General features: G+C 58.7%; 2 protein-coding genes across 2 annotated transcripts; both read right to left on the reverse strand.

Annotated features, from left to right (window-relative positions):
- Window positions 1-106: 106 nt before the first annotated feature.
- Window positions 107-9661, reverse strand: CHRNA2 (cholinergic receptor nicotinic alpha 2 subunit). Its single transcript, XM_056343747.1, has 7 exons — window positions 9578-9661; window positions 7167-7516; window positions 5809-5963; window positions 4917-4961; window positions 4595-4704; window positions 2997-4098; window positions 107-2431 (listed from the first exon to the last, which is right to left on the reverse strand). Exons 2-7 carry the CDS (start codon window positions 7384-7386, stop codon window positions 2306-2308), a joined length of 1758 nt encoding a protein of 585 aa, XP_056199722.1. The 5' UTR covers window positions 7387-7516; window positions 9578-9661; the 3' UTR covers window positions 107-2305.
- A 2046-nt stretch (window positions 9662-11707) lies between these two features.
- LOC130151454 (uncharacterized) lies at window positions 11708-15648 on the reverse strand. The gene is made up of 3 exons (XM_056343748.1): window positions 15501-15648; window positions 13533-14011; window positions 11708-13035 (listed from the first exon to the last, which is right to left on the reverse strand). Exons 2-3 carry the CDS (start codon window positions 14003-14005, stop codon window positions 12882-12884), a joined length of 627 nt encoding a protein of 208 aa, XP_056199723.1. The 5' UTR covers window positions 14006-14011; window positions 15501-15648; the 3' UTR covers window positions 11708-12881.
- Window positions 15649-15750: the final 102 nt, after the last annotated feature.

The following is a 15750-nucleotide window of genomic DNA, read 5'->3' on the forward strand; positions in this document are numbered from 1 at the left end:
GTGCCTGTGCTTGCCTGTCACCCCCATACCGTGGGGACAAGTCCCCCGGTCACCAGCATCTCCTTAGAAAGAGTAAGGGTTGTGCTGCTCAGAGGTCTGAGCCATCTTGCCAGCATGGGGAAGAGCCATTCTTGATGGCAGCGTCCCCGGGGGAGCTTCTGGGGTGAACCTGGGTCTGCTGCATCCATGTCCCCTCTGGAGCCCTCTCTCCTTCCCAGTGAGCCCACAATCCATATGAGGGTCATGGACTCCCCCTGCTCCCACGTCAAGGCTTGCTAGTGAGGGTATCTGCAGGCCTTTGCTTTTCAAAGACCACAAGGAAATCCTGGTGGAGCTGCTGGGAAGCGGTTTACACAGGATAGCAGAGCCATGAGGATGAGCTCCCTCCAAAAGAAGGGTGCTTGGGGGTCTAGTGCCACGCCGGGGGGGGTTGTCACCCCAGAGCTTACGCCCTGGTGGCCTCATCAGCCAGGCAGGGCTGAGCTGAGAGGGGTGGTGGGTGCTGGCTGTGGCTGGCAAGAGGGGCTGCAGGGATTAACAGGGGAAGAGGAGCATGCCCCATGGTGGTGAGGTCTGCTGAAGCCCGGGGTGCCATGGCCCGGAGTGCTGGGCATCCTGTCCTGTTCACCTCCAGCCCTGCGTCACCCCAGGGAGACACAGTCCCAGACAAGCCAGAAATTACCCTGACAGGAGTTGCTCTCTCCACCCGTGCTCTGCAGAGCCCTGAAGCCTGTCTGTACTGGGTGGGATGCACACAGCCACATACCCAGTGGGGCATTGTGTGGGTGCTGGGGGAGCGGTGATGGACGTTGAGGACGAACACAGTGATGATGATGGAGAGCGTGACGAAGATCATGGTGAAGAGGAGGTACTCTCCAATGGATGGGATGATTTCTGTGATGAGCAGCAGGAAGACAGTGAGGGACAGCAGGACAGAGATGCAGAGGGTGATCTTCTCCCCACAGTCAGAGGGCAAGCAGAAGACCAGCACGGTCAGGCAGGAAATAAGCAGGCAGGGTATGATGAGATTGATGGTGTAGAAGAGTGGCAGTACACCCAGCCACGCACGGGCACTTGCTCCCTTGCACATCTCATTTCTCAGCCCTGTGTGTGCACGCCTGAGCCTGCCTGCCTGCACCACAGCCTGCCTGAGTGGCTGCAACACCCTCGGGTCATGCGTGTCCCTCTGTGGCACCGTTTATTCTGGCCCATTTCACTCCTGAAATGACAAAGTGTGTTCTGAAGCCCCTCAGACTGCATCCAGCACCGTGATGGGTCAGTGTCCTGGAGGAGAAAACACTGTAGGAAAAAACCTTGTGTCTCTTGGGGCATGGGGAAAGAGAGGAGATGCTCTGTAAGCACGGGTCCTTTGGGGGTAGGTAGAAGCTAGAAATTAAAAACTGCATTGCCACAGTCATCAGCGCCCAGCAGCTGGGGATCTGATGGGATGGAGAGGAGGATTTGCTCAGGATGGACCTTGGCAGTGCAGGTTCCCCTGCGCCAGCCAAGTCCACCAGCCTCAGCATGAGGCAGCACCCCTGAGCTCCCAGGGTCTGTGGGCCCCCTCTGGCCAGGGCTGGGGGGGTTATCCCACTCTGCAGAGTGGCTTTTCCCTTCCAAGCCACCCACATTTCTGAGTCAGCTGTTTCCATCTCCCTGTCACCCCTAGCTCCAGTGTGGGATGATGCGGCAGCAACTACTCGTGCTGGTGGGTTGCAGAGGGTCTACACCTGGGCTGGGCTTTGCAGGGCAGAGCTCCCCAAGTCATACAGAGCAGGGACCTCCATCCCACAACCATACCCCTTCTGCTCAGACCATCCAAAGCATTATCACCTGCCCCACATCATGCATGACCATGCCAGCCTGTGGTCCTGAGTGCCCTGTGGTCAGGATGCACCCTACAGCAGCTGTGAGGTCCCCTCTTCTTGCCCAGCACGTTGGAGGAACAGCCAGATGCAGCTTTTGGGTTTTGGGTAGGACTTGCAGCGTCTCAAGGAAAAAAAAAAACCTCTCTGAGATGCCTCCAGCCTGCACTCAAGCAGTGGAGCTGTACCATGCCTTCCTCAATGCCAGGAGGGCTGTGACCACCCAGTGAAGGATGGCAGGCAGCGGTCCCTCCCCAAGTCACCCCTTGGCACAGCCCTTGCTCCACTCTGCATTTCCCATCTGAGGGTCCTCCACAATCACCACTGTGTCCTCCCAGGGAGAGGCAAGGGTCCGTCTGGACGTGGGCACCACCATGCCCACTCCCTGGGAGGAGGCAGCGTGCATCGCTTGCTGTCCCCACTGCAGCCTGGCCCGGCTCCTAGATCATCCCTGCCAGGTAGGGTGGGAGGAAGAGCCCCACGGTGCCCAGCAAGCAGACGATGATGAACATCCAGAGGAAGATGCGGTCGATCACCATGGCCACGTACTTCCAGTCCTCCTTCACCTGCCAAGCGGAGAGGGGCCATAAGCATGTGAACCCCCGACCTGTGGGGACCCCTTGGGGTTAGGAGACCACCCAGGGCTTCCTCTACATCTGTTGTTTGCCTCAGGATGAGGAGATACCCTGTGTCTTGGGTTATCTTGGAGCAGCAAGGCTGGGGGATGGACCTCTCCGGGGAGGCTCCTTGGGGCAACGGTAATCCCACCCAGGGTTTTCTGAAACCACTTGGGTAAAATTAGGGGTTCAGCCTCTGAGCCGGGTCCCAGCAGGGCAGGCTGGGCCATCTCTGCTCTCCAAGGGCAGGATACCACAGGCAGGAGAGCAACCTCCAACATCCTTGCAGCCAGCAGGGATGGGAGCTGGAGGAACCCTCAGCTGACCCTGTGGACCAGGCATCTCCCAGAAGGTGCTCATTAATCTTCTACCTGGGGTCCTCAGCAGCCAGGGAACTAACCAGGGGTCCCAGCACTGACACCACACCACCCCCCATGGAGATCCAAGTGGCAGGAGGCAGGACCCAAGGTGGGACCCTACCCTCACCCTCCAGCTCCCAGGGGCACCCACTCACCGAGAAATCAGCATCCTCAGCTCGCAGGTGGTCCGCAATGTACTGCACCCCTTCCAGGGCCTTCAGGATGCTGGGAGACAGCATCAGCCCCTGGTCTGAGCCCACCTCCTCCTCCTCCCCCTTGGGGGGAACCCGGGGAGCTGACTCCCCCAATGCCTTCCCAGCTTGGCGCCCACAGCCGTAGTGGCACTGGGTGCCCTGGCCATGGGAGCCATCCTGGGACATGCGGCTGGGATATGTCTTCTCTTCCTCTTCCTCCTCCTCTTCCTCCTCCTCTTCTTCCTCCTCCTCCTCCTCCCACTTGTCATCCACATCTGTCTCCAGCCAGCACCGTGAGGTGCTGAGCCTTGTCCCTGGGAGGTCATACTGCCCCATGGTCCCCTCGGGGAGAGGCGGTGCTGGGGGTCGCTTCATGAAGAGCCAGCGAGGGATGAAGTCCAGGAAGAAGCTGCGTACCCAGTGGGGCATCGTGTGGGTGCTGGGGGAGCGGTGATGGACGTTGAGGACGAACACGGTGATGATGATGGAGAGCGTGACGAAGATCATGGTGAAGAGGAGGTACTCTCCAATGAGAGGGATGACCAGCGAGGTGGATGGGATGATTTCCGTGATGAGCAGCAGGAAGACAGTGAGGGACAGCAGGACAGAGATGCAGAGGGTGATCTTCTCCCCACAGTCAGAGGGCAAGTAGAAGACCAGCACGGTCAGGCAGGAGATAAGCAGGCAGGGTATGATGAGATTGATGGTGTAGAAGAGTGGCAGACGACGGATGACAAAGCAGAAGGTGATGTCAGGGTAGATCTCAGTGCAGCAGTCATACTTCTTAGAGTTATAGGTGCCAATGGCATTTATGATAGCCCACTCGCCGCTCTCCCAGTAATCCTTGAGGTCCACGTGATGCTCCATGTTCTCCAGGTCGATTTTGGCCTTGTCATAGGTCCAGGAGCCAAACTTCATCTTGCAGTTCTGCTGGTCGAAGGGGAAGAAGGTGACATCGATGCTGCATGAGCTTTTGTAGATGGCAGGTGGCACCCACTTCACCTTCCCGTTGGAGAAGAGGTGGGCCTTTGTCATGTGGGTCACAGCGAACTCCCCGTCGGCGCTGCAGGCATGGAGATATGCAAAGGTCAGAGGAGGATGAAGCGTTTCTCCCAAGAAATAGGGCCAGGAGCTCCCTCAGCTCTCAGGGCTGGTATAAGCCTTGATTTGAGGCTGTGGCCTCATCCAGCATCCCTGCAGGGTGCTGGGTTCATCCTCCTGGGCATCATCCAGAGCATGGAGATGGGTGGGAACAGGAGCACTGGGCATGGGGAGATGGATGCAGGCTGATCTGCATCCTTGCCAGTGGGGTGGGATGGAGGGCAGGAGGCCCATGGGAGCTGGCAGTGCGGGGAGCTGCCGTGATGGGATGGGATGAGGAAGGGAAGGGAAGGAAAGGGAAGGGAAGGGAAGGGAAGGGAAGGGAAGGGAAGGGAAGGGAAGGGAAGGGAAGGGAAGGGAAGGGAAGGGAAGGGAAGGGAAGGGAAGGGAAGGGAAGGGAAGGGAAGGGAAGGGGGAACCTGGTCCAAGGGATGCCCCACCTCAGCAGCATCACTCACTTGTTGTAGAGCACAATGTCAGGGATCCAGATCATCTCAGAGGGCACCCGGATGGAGGTGACATTGTCAAATTCTGCTGGGTCCCAGCGCAGCTTGTAGTCACTCCACTCCTGGAGGGAGACACGGAAGGGAGGGCGTCAGGTGGCCCTGTGGACCAAGCTGTCCAATGCCACCTTCCTCCTCCTCTTCTGGCAGCGTCCCTCTGAGGAACAGCCCCATGGAGATGCCACCAAGCCCCTCTGGGCAGGGTCTCTCTGCCCCAAATGATGTGCCTTCCTTGACGTGCTCCTGCCCTTGCCCCAGAGAGGGAACAGGCTCCTACCTGCTTCAGCCACACGTTTGTCGTCATCATTTGGTTCTTCTCATCCTGTAGTGGGAAAGAGGGAGCGATGAGAGGAGACAGGCAGAAAAAGCCCAAGGGTTTGTCCCACCACTGCACTGGCCCCCAGATTCTTCCTTTTACTTTCTGCCTTCTGCCTTTGGGATTCAGCTCCTGGGAGCAGCTGGAACCAGTCCAAGTCCAAGGAGACACCGTGTTTCCCCATGGTATCTCTCACTAGATGGCAGCAAGAAATCGCATTTTGCAGTGTGCAGCTCTGAGCTGCTCGGATGGATGGACAAATGCACATGGATAGAGGAATGGATGGGTGGTGGATGAGGGGATAGCTGGATAGGTAGATAGGTGGGTAGATGGATAGGTAGATTAGATAGGTGGATGGGTGAAGAGATGGGTAGATGGATAGGTAGATAGGTGGATGGGTAGATAGGTGGATGGGTGGATAGATGGATAGGTTGATATGTGGACAGATGGAAAGGTAGGTGGGTGGATAGATGCATAGGTAGATAGGTGGGTGGGTGGGCACATATAGATGGATGGATGGACAGACAAGCCCAGAGGTGCTCCAGGGCAGGTAGATGGTGGATGAGGACATGGCAGGGATGGAGACCTGTGGTTTTACTTGATGCCCTCCTGCTGTCAGGGAAAGGGAGGGTTTGAGATGGAGAGGAGAGGTGCAGATCCCCCTGCTCATTGGAGGTCTGAGGGAGGCAGGGTGGGTGATTTGTCACCTGCTGGAGATGGCCAGGAGGTTGCTAGTGCCCAAACCCAATCTCTCACCCGTGTCCTCAGGCCCTAGTCTGCCAGACCAGTAGGACCAACTGGTGAAAAGTCAGATGCCACACGGGCCAGGGATCTCCACCAGTAAGCTACGCACCACGTCAATCAGCTGTGCAATGGACAGCCCAAACTTCACGATGACCACGTCAGAGGTGTTGGGCACCGGCCGCGACCAACGGTTGTAGCCAGTGAAGAGGTGCTTGAAGAGGCGCTCCTCGGCATGGCTTCCAGGCTGGTCCGGCAGGCAGGTGGCTGTGGGGAGACAGGGATGGGGATGGGATGGGATGGGATGTGGGAGAGCTTGCTGACCCCTCCCTTCCCCTACCTGCACCCCAATGAAATCGGGTGCCCATTCTGGACAAGCCCCCTCTCCGCTGCAGCAGGCAGGGATGGTAACCCTCACCCTAGGATAGAAATTTGTCCCCTCAAAGCCGCCCCGTGCTCGTCCTGGGGAGCAGAAAGTGGTGCAAGGTCAGCCTTGCAATGCTGGTCAAGAAAATCCCACTCTGGAGTGGCTGAGGTCCCTCTCTGGTGCTAACTGGTCCAGCGTTGCAAGGTGGAGGCTGACCCAGTGCTTGAGACCACTGCAGCCTGCTCAGAGACCATCCCTCAGGCTGGGCTGGAGGCAGGACTGGGAAGGAGTGCAACACTCTTTGCTCTGCCTAGAAATCACTGACATTGGTCTTCAGCACCGTCAGCTTGCGGTGCATCGCTCGGCTGTCCTTGCTGGCTGCAGAGCCCCATAAATTTCCACCAGCAAGTCGAGGGAAGCCAAGGGAGGGAGGGAGGGAGGACTCTGCGCAGTGAAGTGCAACCGAAGGCACGTTGTATGGGTGGCTTTACCCTGAAGAAAGACGGGTGTACGGCCCCATAGCATGCCCAATGTCCCATGCAAGCTCTCCTCACTGGGCAGGCAAGCCCAGCAAGGACCCTGCTTGTTGCACTTTGGCCAGGGATTGAGTATCTTAGAGATGTTGGGGAGGGCTGGTCCCAAGTGAAGGGACAAGCAAGATTCCCAGCTCATGGGAGGTCTTGCATTGATGGCAGGTGGAAGCACTATCCATATTTTTTTCCTATCCCTCCAACACTTCTAGCTTGAACAGGATGGATCTGGGTCCCAGAGGTACTTCCCTGGGGGGGATGACCCAGCAGAGCAGATCACCCCACCCAAGGGTCTGGGTGGTGCCAAGCTGCTCTGCAGACACAAAGCCCCTCCTAGCACGGCACGTGGTGGAGGACACCATGCCACTGTGGAGACTAGGGATGCTGAGAGACTGCATCGGGGTAAACTGGGAACCAACCGGTTTTTCATGCACATGCACCACAGCCCCCTCATCTTCCCCTCCCCTCTCCTCAAATTTAACCCCCCTGGGGCCCAGTGGGTGAGACCCAAGGGAAGGCAGGGTCAAGCAAAGGAAATTCATGTACCCCAGGGAAAGCTGCAGCTGCCCTTACCCGCTTGGAAGGTGACAAAGCACCATGCGACAAGGGGCGTGATGCCATGGGACAGCCGCCCCATGCTCCCCGTGCTGGACCCCCTCCCTGGAGCAGTTTGCAAAGCCCCCCAGGAGGGACCACGGGGAGCGATGAGCTGAGATGGTGGCGGGAGAGGAGGGTCAGCAGGGAAAGCCACCATAAGGGACCTCTGACCGGATGTCCTGCATATCCCCACCATTAGCAAGTGCTGGAGGAGCCACAGATGGAGCTGGACGTGGGCTGGGATGGCTTCAGCAGGGACACAGCCGGGCCAGGGTGGGCACGTGATTTGGGATGCTCTGCCAAGTCACCTGCCCCAAATTTCATTCCTGAAATGACAGCAGAGAGCAACACTGTCACAACGATGCCACTGCGGCACTGGTCTGGGAGGTGACGGTCACCACAATGTCACAGTGGTGCAGGTCTGAGAGGTGACAGTCTTGCTACAGTCCCCTGAAGGCCGCTCCCAGCCATGCTCCAGGGCTTGGAGCTAATCTGAGCTGCCACCATAGCAGAGTTAAGGGAAAATGTCCCCAGAGATTCTGCTCCCCGCTTCACGAGTGCTCCTTTGGCAGGCAGGGCATGAATCTGGGCAGCATTGATCACAGCTGGGCAGCTGGACCGGGTAAGCTAAAGCAATTGGGAGCCCAGGACTCCCTCCAGGTGATTTAATAGCTGAGATGGAGCCTGGTGCTTCAACTTTTACTGGGATGACCGGAAAATAATAGGTTTCAACTATCCTTCTGCCCTCCCTGACTTGAAACTGCTTCATGCCCTTGGAGGGAGGGAGAAGGAAACATCTCAGCTGCTCCAAGAGGCTGAGCCACCCCAAACAGGCTCCTGGGGCTGGTTTCTCCAGTAGCACTCATCTCTGAGAAGAACGCTCATCCTTTTTCCATCCACCCTCATCCATTCAACCATCCATCCATGTAGCTGTTCAGCCACGCATGCATGCACGCATCCATCATTGCATCCACTACTTATGCATCCATCCACCCATCCATGGATGTGTTGGGTTACCCTCCCCAACACAGTAAAGCTCTGCAAGGGGAGGAATTCCTTGCTCTGCAGAGGCTCCAAAATCTGCTCCTGCTTAGAAGGTGACTTCTCCACACCTGACCTATGCCCCCAGGAGCAGTCTCTCCTCTCTAGGAGGCAACCTCCCTTCCTGAGGAGAAGGAGGCTCCCAGCCCAGCACTGATGTTGCTAAACAAGAAGCTCCTTTAGCTTCAATTCCTCCCTGGACCGGTAAAACCATGAAGCCCTCCTGAACGCATCACCATTTTCCACACAGTTTTCAACTGATTAATACAAGGATGGTGGAGGGCTGGAAAACGGGAGAAACACTGTCCAATGCACTGAGCTGGAGAGAAAATTATGGATATGTCTCTCTTGGCTGAGATACTGAAATATACTGAAGAGTACAGGAGGGTGCTGGGGGAGCTGCTCTCACTCTAGGCTTGGTTATAGGGTCATGAGTGTGGAATTCGTGGCTTCCCCAAAGCTCTGACAGATAGTGGAGAGGGAAAAGAGGTGCCCTGGGTGATGCAAAGCTGTACATGAAACTGCCTGTACATGGCAAAGGGGGTTTGGGGGGGACATGGGTAGAGGGGAGCCCACGTGGGACATGCACCTGTGGGTTGCGGTGGGGATGGGTAGGTGAGCGGGAGGGGGGCCATGTGGGTGGGAGACCACACACAGACCACCCCAGGGTGCTGAGGCACCCCGCAACCTGTCTGACACCTCGCACCCGCATCCCCCTTCCCTCTCTGGCCACTGCTTCACCCACTTCAGTGCTGCTCCGGCTGCATCAGGCAGCTCTGGCAGAGCCTGCCAGCAGGGTGGGCAGCCCTACCCTCCTGCCTGACCTTTACCTACAGCCCTACCTCATCTCCCTGCATCCAAACCATTTCCCTGATGGATTTTCCATCACCCTGTGACACAAAGCACTTGGTTTGAAGTGCTGAGCCTGCAGCAGAGATGCCCCGGGAGGCACCTCCATGCCTGCAAAATGCTGCTCCCTGGTACTTGCCGACCACTTCCCTGAGGGATGCAGAAACCTGCCCTGCACTATGCTAAGGGCTGGAGCGGAGGATGCCTGTGACCATGGCAAGCCCAGCGAAGCTGTTGGCAATCCTAACGTGCAGTCAGGAGGCAGCGAGAATAAATAACTAAATAACTTATTTATTGGAATTTAAAGGTGGACAGCTGGGAATTTTTAGTTTTTAGATGGGAACTTCATGCAGAGCTGGGAAACTTTCCCTGCTGCTGCCTCCCCACCGCTCCCTGATTTTCCTTGGCACTCTGCAAACAGCTTTCATCGTGGATTTTTGCAGGGAAAAAACAGCTTCTCTCCTTCCCACCAGCCTGGACCCAACGAACCCCCTTACCTGCTGCGGGGAGAGCAGGGAGGGGTCCCCGAAGCCCCTGTTCCCTCTGCCATGCCAAGGTTGGGATGCTGTGCTGCGGAGGGCTCCGGAGAGGACTGGGATCCAGTGAAGGATGTCTCAGCTTTTACTCGAAGCTGTGGCAGTGACGACAGGGGCTGGGGGAGGAGGGAAAGCCATGCCCAGGCAGGGAAGGAGGGGAGGCTGGGGGAATGAGAGGGAGGACGGCTGGAGGGGCATCAGCTGCCCTGGCCCTTCTGGTCCCCCATGCATTGGCAAAGCTTCCCCAGGGTTGGAAAAGGCTGGATTTGCTAGGGTTTTCTGAGCCTCTTCCAAAGCACTGCTCGGCCAGGGGAGTGGGAAAGGGGCGGTGGGCTTTGTGGGTGAGGCTGAGGAGGCAGAGGGAAGGAGACCAGGAGACGAAGTGCCATGGAGTAGGAGAGCTGGAGCATGGAACAGGGTGTTGCAGGGCACATTGTTTGGGGTATTGCAGGGGGCATCACCACGGGGCATTGCAGAGGGCATTGCATGGGGCAGTACATGCAGTATTGCATGAGGCATCACACAGGGCATCACAGGAGGCATTGCACGGGGCATCACGTGAGGCATTGCACAGGGCATGACACAGGGCATTGCACATGGTATTGCATCAGGCATCACATTGGGCACGGTGAAGTTCCAGGCTCTTGCACCAGTGGAGAGAGGCAGGGCGCTGCTTGCCCCAGTCCCCCCACCAGACCAGGGTTTCCCCATTTGCCCTACAGCCCTGGGCTAGGGGTGCCAACCTGTCCATGGGCAGGGCAGCTCCGGGAAGCAGCAATGTCCCCTGCTCTGGGGAAAGCCAGGTGCAAGGTCTTGAGCTGGCCCCACACAGCACCTGCCTCAGGCCCCATAAAACACTGCCATGGGGATGGTTGCCAAATTGGGAAAGCAAAGTCAGCACAACATCCAGCACCACCACCACCCCTGCAGACCCCTTCCCCCTGCTGTCTCGGGGATGGGGACAGGGTGACTTTGGGCCGGGAACGTGGTTCTTCCACTGCAAGAGGATGGGAAACGCAGGGCTCCCCACTGCTTCCCGACCACCCAGGCAGGGCAAGACCCAGCCTTCCCACACCAGCCTCTCTCCTTCCTTCCTGCTAGGAAATGTAATGTGCAGCCTTCCTGTAAATGAAGCCCAAGGGTGCAATTTGCAGCCCTGAGGGCCCTGCCCGATGATTTGCTTCCTTTCCCCTGGAAGATAAATGCAAAAGCAGACCCAGGCATGGAGGGCACCTAAATTTGCTGCTTCCCCCAACTCCACTGCAGGACCCCTCTATCCTGCCTGCATCCATGCCCACTACTCTTGGGATGCTGAATACCAGAAATCCATGGGGAAGAGGACCACAGAGTTGGTACCCTGCCACCCCACCACCCCAGCAGCAGTGGGTGGCAAACCCAAGTAGATAATGGGTGGTTCCGTCTGCAGCCCCATGGCCACAAACATCTCAGTGATGCAAGCATCGCACTGGGATGATCCAGATATCTCACCTATGTCATGATTGCACCAAACCACCTTTCTGGGTTTTTTTAAAGCCTGGCAACCTCCCCCTTCCCTAGGCAACCACACTGCAGCCAGTGGTGTGGTGCAAAGCCCTGTCCCCATGCCACAGCACAGAGCCCTGAGGCCACGTCCCAAGGCTGCCCGCAAGGCCAAAGGGAGGGTGTTTGGTGCTGGATGGACCCCTGAAGCTGGGGTGATGGGGAGTGGGGGGAGATGGAACAATGGATGCCAGAGGGATGGGGAGCAGCTGGCAATTGCAAGGACTGCTCCAAGAGATCGATCTGGGCCCACCAAAGGGAGGGAATTAGGGAGAAGGATGAGCCAAGTAAGACCATAGAAAATTAATCAGGAAAAAAAGACAACCAACATTGATTTTTCTGGGGAGGAAAAAAGAGAGCTGACTGCAGGGATGGTGGATTGAAGGCTCAGAGGGTGGTGGGAAGCACTGTGGGTGCTAGGGAGCCTGTCTCCTTCGCTGGGCTCCTGACTGGAGGTGGAGGGCCAGTTAACACCACAACCAAACCGATCCACCCTCCTTTCCCCCTAGACAGCAGAGGAGGGAGAGAAAACAGACGCAGAGATAACACTGACGCCTGGCAGAGTGCAATGCATCTTTATTTTGCTGCCTGCAGCTCCTGCAGAAGCGCCGCTGCTACTGCCCAGGGGTATTTCTGCCTCTTGCCCATCCCTAGGGTGCACCACGGGGATAGCAGGGTGCCCCAAGCCCGACGTGCCGGGGTGGCCCTGGCCATTCCCTCCAGCCTCCCGGGAGAACATCCAGGCTTGCAAACACAGAGAGATTTTCTGCCTCCAGCTGTTCTCCTGCTGCCCAGACCTCAGTGGGTTGGGAACACTGGAGTTGCCAGTTTCAATTTATTGCCAAGCAGCTCATCTCCAACCGCTCTCCTGCTGCCTGCTCTGCCCTGCGCAGGCTGGGCAGCTCCCTCCCCTCCGCCCTGCCTGCAGCTCCAGAGCCAGCCTCCGCTCCTGCCACCCCAGGGGCAAAAAGGCTCTTCCAAGCCTGGACAAGGTGTTCCCAAGAGTGAAGGATTAACTGGGGCTGGCAGTGGCAGCACCCATGCCAGGAGGGCAGTGATGCTGCTGGACCACTGGCGAGATGCAGCTAAGTGCCAAAAGAGCTGGACTTAATTTTTAAGACCCTCTGGGGAGCCCTGGGAGCCCGGTTCAGGCCAGGCTCGGGGTGTGATGGCTTAGCTGTTGGCACATGGGGCTGGATAGCTGTGAAAAAAGGGAGCCCGTGTGGCTAAAGCTCTTCCAGGGAGGACCAAAGGGATGCAGAGGTCTGCTGGGGATAGGAAGTAACTCCCCACAGAAGGGTTTTCCCCCGGGCAAGGGGCTGAGTACGCACGGTGGCACCAGGCTCTGCTATATGATGGCTGAGCTCCTGCAGGATAAATGCATCAAACACTTGGGGCCGGGGTGAAGGGCATCACATATGCGATGGCATCATATGTGTGATGGTGACACATGTGCAACAGCATCATGTGTGCAATGGCATCACGAGTGATGGCATCGTGTGTGCGATGGCACCAGGTAGAGGGTACCAACCTCCTGTCCCTTCCTGGTGCTGCCAGCTCCAGTGTCCAGACCTCTCTGCAACCACCTCCTGCAAACAAAGTCTCAGCTCCCAGAGCCGGGGAGAGGAGCCAGGACACCCCAAAATCTGTGGAGATGAGCTGGGTTGGGGTCCTACCAGCAAGCAAGGCCATACACAGGGTGACAGTGGAGCCCGTCCCCACTGTCCTAGGGCTCAGCGGTGGTGGTGGCTTGGGCAGCCAAGCTCTGCCAGTGCCGGCTCAGCTCAGCGTGGAGGTGGTGGGAGGCATCGTCGAGGGTCTGGGCCAGGCGCCTAGTGAGACGTAGCATGTGGGCCATTACGTGGACACCCTTCCACAGCCTGGGGAGGAGAAGAGTGGACTTAGTGTCCCCTGTGTCCGCACCAGCCTTCCTGCAATGGGGTGTGGAAGGTGATGCTGAAGCACTGGGGCTCCTGGGACAGGGTCCCAACCTAGAGGAGCAGGTACCCCAATTCTTCCATCCTGGTGAACGCTGCTCCATCATCACATTGTGGCTCAGCTGCACTGGGTCACTGGTTCAGGAGTGACAATCCCTGCTCCTGACACCTCATCCCCCAACCCTGCCCTCAGAGGACCCCTCACCGGCCCTGCTGTGGTGGCTTTAGGGCAGAGACACACACACGGATGTTAATGGTGGTGGTCTGCTGAGCATCTGAACACCATGTGTCACCTGAGAGCCACCACAAAGGCTGTGGGACCCTTGGGGACACCCAGACACCACCACCCCCAGGTGTCTGCAGCCTGGGGCTGCTCCCACCTGAAGAGTTTGGGATATCTGCTCCATGGAGCATCTCCATTCTCTTCCCATGGCACTTACTTCTCCTTCTTCTCAGCTGTTTGTGGGTGATCAGCCTCAGCCATGTGAGCCTCCAGCTCCCTGCGGATATTATCCAGGCTCTCCTGAAATTCCAGGTTGGCCCCATGGATGGCAGGCAGCGCCTCGGTGATGATGTCCTGGTAGCGGGTCTGGTTGTCCTCCAGTGTGGCCGCCATCTCCACATCCTTCAGGCTGGCCTTGGTGTCCTGCAAGAGGTTCTTGAGATGATCCAGCTCATCACGAGAGACAGAGACAGGAGGTCCAAGGGGGCTGCAAGGGCTGGGGGTGTGGAAGGTGATGCCACAGCGCTGGGGGTCCTGGAGGGGGTCCACATCCTGGGCGAGGTGGTATCCCAGCTCCTCTGTCCTGGTGCTGAGTGTCACATCCTCTTCAGGTACCCCCTGGATGGTGGCAGGGGGACCGAGGGTGCAGAACCCCACCAGCAGACACCAGCTGGGGGCCCCTGGGACCATGGTGTCCTGCAATAGCAAAGAGAAATGGGGAGGGGGTCAAGACTGTGGCTGAGACAGCCTCTGAGACCCTTTTTGGTCCCCCTCTACTTTGCACCAGCAAAATCCTCCAGGCACCCTTATTTTCCCCTGCATACGCATCTCTGGCTGCTGGGATCTGGGGGTGCTGTACCCCGCTCTCCTCACACCACGGAAGACCCTCCCTGGGCGGGAGGGAGGACCCTTTATGCACCCCCTCAGCACATCACATGGAGTATAGCAATGGGGAAACTGAGGCACGGAGGGGTTAAGATGAGGGTTGGAAGGGCCGGGGTGAGGCTGATCCAGATCATCCTCCCAAAACCCCCTCCGGAGCCATGGAAAAGCAGCCAGGCTGCGGCGGCTGGGGGGGGTGGGGGGTGGAGGGTGGGCAGACAATACAGCTCTTTCAAAACCACCGCCGGAAAACCTTGGCGCCAGGGCTGGGGAAGCGGGTGCCAGAGGCTGCTGCCACGGCAGCTGAAGAGATGTGGCGTTTGAGGGTGTCCCCACCGGCACCTCACATCCTCCCAGCCAGCCCCGAGCCCCTTTGCAGAGGGAAGGGGGGGGACCCCCATCGGTACCACAGCTCCCTGCCAGCACCCTGGGGTGCAACGAGCTCCTCAGGTCTCAGGCCAGCACCTGGCAGGGGTGAGTGGCTCTCACTTTAGAGCAAAGGGCCCCAAAAAGCAGGATGGGGGGTGGAGTGAGGGGGGGTGCAGTGGGGAGCCCCCAGCACAGAGCTCAGCACCGCAGCCCAGCCCTGCCAGGAGCCGGCCATGCTGGCACTTCTCTGGCACCAAGGCTGCTGGGTTGTTCCTCCCAGCTCTTCCCACCAGAACACCACCAGGCCAGTAACGTTTTTCCTTCCCCCGCCCCCCCCCCCCCCCAATTGCTCCCACCTTTTGGCCCCGGCAGCTGGGACTCGGGGGGGCTTGCAGCCCTACTTTTGGGGTGAGCAGAGGGGGTGCGCTGGAGCTGCCCCCACTGCGATGGGAGGAGGAAAAGCCTTCGCCCCCCGCCGATCTGAGCCATGCCAGGAATCGGGGAAGGGGGTTTCACCCGCCTGCCCGGCACTGGACCACCCTGGGAGGGTGCTGGGAGGTCCCATCAGGTGTCCCAGGGACAGCGGGAGGTTGGCGACAGGGAACGGGGGACACGGAGCCTCAGCAGCAGGCTGCTGCTGATTAACGCATGGCTTGTCTGGGCTTGAGCCCCCTTAAAATAACTCTTCCCCGCCCCCCCCCCCCCCCCCCCCAGTAGCCATCCTAGCAAGGAACAGCCCCCGCCAGCCCCGCTCCAGCGGGCAGGGGTGCAGTTACCCCCCTAAGCACCCCCCCTCCCCCCCCCCGCGCCAAAGCTGTGCCCCAGCCAGCATCCCACCGCTTGTTTTGCAGGTGTGGAAACTGAGGCAGGGGGCTGGGATTGCGTGTGAAACCACTGCCGACCGCCCCCCCCCCCCGCCGCCACCCTCGCTCACCACTCAGCGTCCTGCCACCGCACTGCCAGCGGCTCCTCGAGGCAGGGCCGGCCCCCACGCACGCACACGAATGGCCACGGTCACGGCCACCGCCACGGCCACAGCCACCGCCACGGTCGAGTGTGCCAGGGCTGGCTCAGGGTGCACGGAAGCCGCGTGTCCCCCCTGGGGCTGCCTCTCCGGGTTGCCGCTCAGGATTGCTGAAATGGCCAGGCAGCACGCACGTGTGTGCACGTATGTGCTTGGCATG

Source organism: Falco biarmicus, chromosome 6, assembly GCF_023638135.1.
Source record: "Falco biarmicus isolate bFalBia1 chromosome 6, bFalBia1.pri, whole genome shotgun sequence".
Classification (NCBI taxonomy): Eukaryota; Metazoa; Chordata; class Aves; order Falconiformes; family Falconidae; genus Falco; species Falco biarmicus.